Source organism: Theobroma cacao, chromosome 7 (genome assembly GCF_053813885.1).
Source record: "Theobroma cacao isolate CCN51 chromosome 7, ASM5381388v1, whole genome shotgun sequence".
Lineage (NCBI taxonomy): Eukaryota > Viridiplantae > Streptophyta > Magnoliopsida > Malvales > Malvaceae > Theobroma > Theobroma cacao.
Window position 1 is genome coordinate 1,336,363 of NC_142645.1, and position 6,997 is coordinate 1,343,359.

General features: G+C 37.4%; 2 protein-coding genes across 2 annotated transcripts; one reads left to right on the plus strand and one right to left on the minus strand.

Moving 5' to 3' along the window:
- Positions 1 to 158: 158 nt before the first annotated feature.
- On the plus strand, positions 159 to 3,854 carry LOC18593403 (transcription initiation factor TFIID subunit 6-like). The gene is made up of 12 exons (XM_007020613.3): positions 159 to 373; positions 449 to 535; positions 755 to 856; positions 955 to 1,063; positions 1,270 to 1,364; positions 1,463 to 1,600; positions 1,699 to 1,794; positions 1,903 to 2,027; positions 2,479 to 2,611; positions 2,921 to 3,046; positions 3,157 to 3,262; positions 3,363 to 3,854. The coding sequence occupies exons 1-12, from the start codon at positions 248 to 250 to the stop codon at positions 3,725 to 3,727; spliced, it is 1,608 nt and encodes a 535-aa protein (XP_007020675.3). The 5' UTR covers positions 159 to 247; the 3' UTR covers positions 3,728 to 3,854.
- A 226-nt stretch (positions 3,855 to 4,080) lies between these two features.
- On the minus strand, positions 4,081 to 6,730 carry FTSZ1-1 (homolog of bacterial cytokinesis Z-ring protein FTSZ 1-1). The gene is made up of 6 exons (XM_018125105.2): positions 6,301 to 6,730; positions 5,802 to 5,901; positions 5,460 to 5,689; positions 5,120 to 5,287; positions 4,676 to 4,909; positions 4,081 to 4,486 (listed from the first exon to the last, which is right to left on the minus strand). The coding sequence occupies exons 1-6, from the start codon at positions 6,541 to 6,543 to the stop codon at positions 4,220 to 4,222; spliced, it is 1,242 nt and encodes a 413-aa protein (XP_017980594.2). The 5' UTR covers positions 6,544 to 6,730; the 3' UTR covers positions 4,081 to 4,219.
- Positions 6,731 to 6,997: the final 267 nt, after the last annotated feature.

A 6,997-nucleotide genomic window follows, 5' to 3' on the forward strand; every position in this document is an offset into this window, starting at 1 on the left:
CACAGTATAAGGGCTTTTCTACTATTAAAGCCTTTTTCAACCTTTTATTGGGCTAGATTGAGCTCCAGATGAGCCCAAAACTGAAACTGGCCAGGCCCAATCCAGTAACTCTTTCTGCATGTCTTGCAGTTAAACCCTAAAAATCCCAATTCACCCTCCTATTTGCCCCCAATTTTTCCAAAGACAATTCCTTTTTTGTTTTAACGCAACAAATTTATACGAACACGATTCAAATTTGAAGTTAAGAATGAGCAACGTTCCAAAAGAAGCCATTGAAGTGGTAGCACAGAGCATTGGAATTACCAATTTGTCCCCAGATGTTGCCCTTGCCCTCGCTCCTGATGTCGAATATCGCGTTCGCGAGATCATGCAGGTAAAGTTTTAATCTTTTTTTTTTTTGCCGATTTCTTAAATTAAAAGAAAGCTTAATTTTGTGTTTAATATGCAGGAGGCGATTAAATGCATGCGCCATTCGCGGCGGACGGTTCTGACAGCTGATGACGTGGACAATGCTCTTAATCTTAGAAATGTGGAGGTACATTTGCTTTCTGTAAATTATTTCATATATTTTTCTTTTGTTACTTGAAAATAGTGCTGATTGGTATTGTTTCTTAGTATGATTTTTGATGATGTGTCGCATCTTGATTTGTCGGAATTGTTCGAAAATTTCTTGTTCATGTGTATTAATCCACAAAGCTGATCTGAGTATGGAAAGTTTGAGTTTTTTAGTTTAATTCTTGCTTATGTTCATCAGCCGATATATGGCTTTGCCTCTCGTGATCCACTACGGTTCAAAAGAGCTGCTGGGCATAAGGATTTGTTCTACATTGATGACAAGGATGTGGAGTTTAAAGAAGTAAGAAATTATAGACAACGTTAGAAGTTTCATTGTAATTGCCTGTGGCTAAAGCATTTTTTTGCTTATATTCTTCGTATGGTGCCTAACATATGCAGGTGATTGAAGCACCTTTATCGAAAGCGCCACTTGAGACATCTGTTACTTCTCACTGGCTAGCGATCGAAAGCGTTCAACCTGCAATTCCAGAAAATGCTTCGGTTGAAGGTACTTTCTTAGTTAACACTGATGGAATAAGTGACCACAATTAATGGAAGTTCACTTTATCTATGTTCATAACAGCTTTTGGATTAGAAATTCAGATGCTTTTGCTACACACTTGTGTTTTCTGTTCTTTTGTGATTTTATCCGTTTTTACCTATTAAGACTTATCATCATCTGTATGCTAAATTGGCATTTTGCTTTCGTTGCAGCACCTTCTGATGGCAAAAGGGCTGAACACAAGGAAGATGGACTTTCTGTTGATGTTAAATTACCTGTTAAGCACGTATTATCTAGAGACCTTCAAGTATGTTGGACAATTTATTTTTCTTTTTATGTTAGGAACATTTTTGAAAGACTTTGTGCTATGAATGATATTAACAGACTTTTTTGGTTGCTATGCAGCTTTACTTTGAGAAAATTGTGGAGCTTACTTTGAATAGATCTGTCTCTGTCGTCTTTAATCGAGCATTACTGAGCTTGGCAACAGACCCAGGAGTCCATCCTTTAACTCCTTATTTCACGTATTTCATTACTGATGAGGTTATCTTGAAGATCCTTTCTACCTTATTAATATGTCTATGGCAGAAGAACGTTTGTTTGGTTACCTCAAGCTTACATGTTTCCCACACTTATCTCAGGTTGCACGTAATTTAAATAATTTCCGTCTCTTATTTGCATTGATGCGTGTTGCCTGGAGCCTTGTTCAGAATGAAAATATACACATTGAACCTTATGTGAGTTTTTTGTTTCAATTGTTTCAGAAGTACCCAAACTAATGCCTAATTTCCTGTGGTTTATTTTCTTCCTATCTGATTTTTCTCTCTTTTTGAAAATTTCTTCAGTTACACCAATTGATGCCATCTGTTATTACCTGCCTTGTTGCAAAAAGATTAGGGAATAAATTCACTGACAATCACTGGGAACTTAGAAACTTCGCAGCAAAGCTAGTGGCATCAATATGCAAAAGGTGAAGATTTGATTTCTCTTTTACTTGCACATTCACAGGTACATATTAAACCCCATGGTAGAAGTAAATACGTTCCAGTGCTGAAACAAAGAATGTCCCTGCCAAGTTTATTAATTTTGGTTTTTCCAATAGTTTGTTGTAAACTTGACCTCCACTTCAAAGTCAGGTGCATATTCATTTTTATGCTATTTTCCACATGCAACACAAAGGTTTGAACATGCTTATATATGCAGGATACATAGATTTGTTTTATGTGCCTTGATGTATATAGTAGAGCATCTTACTTTGCATGTCTGTTCTTGATCATTCTGGCTACTCTTTTTACTATGATATACTTAGATGTGCTTAGCTAATTGGTTGAATTTGGATAGTATTAAAACTTAATTTCCAACATGATTTGTCTTTTATATGCAAACTGTTACATACATTTCTCACCGGTCAATATTTGTAGATTTGGGCATGTTTATCACAATCTTCAGCCACGTGTGACAAGGACTCTGCTCCATGCTTTTTTGGACCCAACAAAAACATTGCCTCAGCATTATGGTGCACTTCGAGGTTTAGCAGCCCTTGGACCCAGCGTGGTACCCTCTATTCTCAAATACTTGTTCTAGCAAAATAATAAGATACCTGTTTTGTGGCATTTTTACTTTCAAAGATACTGCAAGGATAGCAATTTTCTGCCCATTTCTTCCAGAAAGGCTGTTTTCATCACTCTTGTCTGCAAGATCTGAAGAAAAGATAAATTGATAACTTCAAAAATGAAAGTTTGCATTTTCTCTGCAGATATCTTAATCATGCATCACTTTTACATAGTACTTTTGCATTTTTTTTTTCTGTAAATTTTCTTTTTTATATGTTTTGCTAATGCCTCTGGTTTCTGCTTTCGATAGGTTCGTCTACTTATACTACCAAATCTTGAGGCATATTTGCAACTCCTTGAACCAGAAATGCAGCCTGAGAAGCAGAAGAATGAAATAAAAAGGCATGAAGCTTGGTGTGTTTATGGTGCCTTGCTGGTGAGTTTATTATCCAATTTGATACCAGGTTTTGTGCATCACTGCATTGATTTGCAGTTGCTGTTACTTTGCAGCAGAACTAACAATGCTGTAAAATTTTCCACTACCAGCGTGCAGCTGGGCTGTGCATGTATGATAGGCTTAAAATGTTCCCTGGTCTGCTAGCCCCTCCAAATCGTCCTGTCTGGAAAAGCAGTGGAAAAGTTGTGACAAGAAGTATGATTTCTTCAAACCATAGACTTGTATATACTTGATCCACTAGTCTCATTTTTCCTTCTTCCTTATGCACTATCTTGGTTTTTTCTGATTAATCAAGATAAACGCAAAGCAAGCACAGACAACTTGATGCAGCAACCACCGCTCAAGAAAATGGCTACCGACAGTGCAAGTGGTATGATGCCGATAAATTCCATGCAAGTTGACATGCAAGGGGCAGTTGGTGGCTTTTCCGCCACAATGGGAGGTTCCAACATTGGTGTATCATCAATATCACGGCAGTTATCAAATGATAACATATCGGGAAGGGAGGCCAGTGGTCGAGTTTTAAAGACTTCAACAGTTTTAGCTCAGGCTTGGAAGGAGGACACACATGCTGGGAACTTGCTAGCATCACTATTTGAACTTTTTGGTGAAAGCATGTTGTCCTTTACCCCCAAACCCGAGCTTTCCATCTTCCTTTGATTAAACTATACCTCCAAAGCCAATTGTTTCACAAGAATGTGTAAATTATTCCTTCCTTTGAAACTATAGATTGTATATATCTTGTAAGCCAATTTTTTGCTCATAAATAGATTATGTAGTTCTCAAAGGATGTAGGCTACTTGGTTATTGTTTATGCAGAAATACAAGAAATTTTGTCAAAATTCTTTATTGTCGATGTCCCTGATCCACCTCAGATTACTCGATTATCCGAGAACATGTATCATGACTCTTACTTATGGAATCCATGTGATAGATTTTCATAACCTCAAAAACAGAAGCTTTTCAAGATCATGTCATAACACTAATTTGTGTTATTCAATCATGAATATCTATTTTGGACTACCGAAAACCCATGAAATTTTGCAGGGCACAGAAACATAGAAACAAATGGCATCTAATACACATAAGCTTCAAAATCATTACACAGATAATAGCAAAAAGAAGGAAGAAAGAAAGGGGAGATCAAAGGAATTAGAAGAATAGCCTCCGTGGAGATGACCTCGAAGGAACAGTTGAAGGAGACGTTGATTTGAGCGGTAAGGGTATTCCCTTGCTTTCTTGACCCGCGGCTAGTTTGTCAATCTGTTTTGCAGCCTTGGGGTCCGTTAATAGCGTCTTCTGAAATGACTGTGAGAAGCCCGTGGCGATAATAGTCACATGGATCTCTCCATTGTAGCGGTCATCCACAACAGCACCAAATATGATGTTAGCAGTAGGATCTGCTAAACTTGTCACAACCTGCAAATTCACAAAAAATAATACAGATTAAAACAGAGAATACTCCTGATAATATCTATAGACTGTAAGAAAGCCCAAAAATTTAGAAGAATGTAATATGGAATGTATTTCATCCTTCAGAAAGATGATAAGACAGTTTCCTATTAAATCAGCAAACAGGAAATCAATCACTCCAAACACCATAAGTACCTGTGATACTCTGTTTACCTCCTGCAAGGTTATATCCTTTCCTCCAGTAATATTATATACCACACCAGTAGCTGACTGAATTGATGATCCAATTAGAGGGGCCAGAGTTGCTTGTTCTGCCGCTTCTTCTGCACGGTTTTTGCTAGAGGAAACTCCTACCCCAAGCATTGCAGTTCCAGAATCTTTCATGACTGCCTTAACATCTGCAAAATCCACATTCACTAATCCAGGTATCTACAAAAAAGAATGGAAGAAATTTCAGTAAGATACTAAGTTGAATCCAGAAAATGCTTGATAGGAAAAATTATCATTATATGTTAGTCAATAGTCATTGCATAAGCAAAGTCATGCATGGTTAACTAGAATGTTTATATAGAATCTAAAACTTCTTGAAACAGTCTTATTTTAGGAATATGTTGCTCGGCATATGAAAGAATCACTGACCGTGATTATATCCGAAATTCCTTGTACACCTTGGCGCAGAACATCGTCAGCAAGAAGAAAAGCATCTTGAAGAGGTGTCTGCTCATCAGCAATATCAAGCAGACGGTCATTGGGGATCACTATGAGAGTATCAACATTCTTTTGCAACTTTTCAATAGCATCCAGAGCCTGCAAATTTATAGATATGACAAAATTACTATAACATTAAAATGACAGAAACTTTATATACCTAGTTATTATCATGGTTTTAGTGCATAACCCAACTGCTAACGTATAGACTAGACTTTCACGATAATATCCCCATTATCTAGAACTCATATAAGAAGTTAAATGCACATGCCTGCATGGTTCTTTTCCGTCCTTCAAAGCTGAAGGGGTAGGTCACCACACCAACAGTCAAATAACCAGCCTCTTTTGCTATCTGGGCAACAACTGGAGCAGCACCTGACCCAGTGCCTCCACCCATGCCAGCAGTTATAAAGACAAGATCTGAGCCCTTAAGAGCATTTGAAATGGCATCTCTGGATTCCTCTGCAGCTTGTTCCCCCAAATGCGGATTTCCCCCAGTGCCTATATTTCAGTCAATTAATTCAAATCATTAACACAATACAAAGCCAAGTGTATAGCCATACATAAAATCACAAAAATCATGATTTTTCTTGATAAAAAAAGAGTGCCGGACCTAGCCCACGAGTCAAGAGCTCTCCAATTTGGAGTGGATTCTCTGCAGCAGACTGTAATAGTGCTTGAGAATCCGTGTTTATCGCATAGAAATCAACACCCTAATTCCAAAACAAAGCAGCAATATCATCAGTAATTGCCTCCATGAAAGCAAAACATTGTGGCAACTATCATACAATTTTATCACCAAAGTCCCTCAAATTTTATCACAAATTGCCACAATGGCAGTGGGTTTATACCATGGAAAACTTGAAATTGGCTTCAAGAAACAAAATATTTGAGTGAGAAAGAGCTTAGATTTCCCAACTTTTATCACATGAAGATGTAGGCTAAAACCCACTAGCAAAACCACTTCAATAGTTTACACCAAATTTCAGAGTCCAAAAAATGGTGGGAAAAACACAAAATTCTTTCAAAAAATGACACTTATTAAGCTTGAAAGTCACAAAATTTTCAAACTTTAAGTAAAACCCAATTGAGAAAACCCGAAAAACACCAACCTGTAAACCGCTACCAATCATCCGATTAACAGCATTGTTTCCACCTCCACCAACACCAACCACCTTTATCTTGGCAGTCTCCATTGGAGCAAAGGAACAGCTTATCCCTCCAAAACGGTGACGCCTCAAGCAGCCTCTTTTCAAGGGCTTTTTTGAAGAAAAACTCGGCCTTGAAGACAACACTGAAGAAGAAGATGTTGTTGATAGTAAGTCCTTGGGTTTTGTCACTTGAACTGTCGCCATTTTTTACCAAAAAAGACACCAAAAATATTGCAAAAAAAATTGTTCTTTCTTTCAAATGAAATTCCTGGGGATTGGAATGGGGAGAAGGAAAGAGAGAAAAAGGGTTCTAGGGTTTTAGAGAGACTTTCAGTAACATTTCATTTTCATCTTTGGGGAAACACACCCTCACTTGAAGATTAGATGTGGCTCTTGGCAGCGGCCTCTCAGGTTTCAGCAAGGAAACAGTTAAAACGACGTCGGTTCCTCTTTCCTTCTTGATAATTTTTACCTCTTTTATCCCTTTGTTTCCAGGGATTTTTTTTCTTTAGTTTTCAATAGGGAATGATTACTTTTAAATTGGAATTTAATTTTAAAAAAATAATGATTTAGGGTTTAGGGTTGCAAAGGCTTGCAAAAATTTGAACATTTTGGCTTGCAAATGCTTTTAGTTGTTTGATTTTACATGGTAGTGGTA

Excerpts from the sequence above, each read along its gene's own strand:
- LOC18593403 (XM_007020613.3), top strand. The coding sequence starts at position 248 with ATGAGCAACGTTCCAAAAGAAGCCATTGAAGTGGTAGCACAGAGCATT. Across the intron at positions 1,064-1,269 it reads AGAAAATGCTTCGGTTGAAG|CACCTTCTGATGGCAAAAGG; the intron begins GTACTTTCTTAG and ends CTTTCGTTGCAG. Across the intron at positions 1,365-1,462 it reads TATTATCTAGAGACCTTCAA|CTTTACTTTGAGAAAATTGT; the intron begins GTATGTTGGACA and ends GTTGCTATGCAG.
- FTSZ1-1 (XM_018125105.2), bottom strand. The coding sequence starts at position 6,543 with ATGGCGACAGTTCAAGTGACAAAACCCAAGGACTTACTATCAACAACA. Across the intron at positions 5,902-6,300 it reads TGATTGGTAGCGGTTTACAG|GGTGTTGATTTCTATGCGAT; the intron begins GTTGGTGTTTTT and ends TTTTGGAATTAG. Across the intron at positions 5,288-5,459 it reads GACGGAAAAGAACCATGCAG|GCTCTGGATGCTATTGAAAA; the intron begins GCATGTGCATTT and ends ATAAATTTGCAG.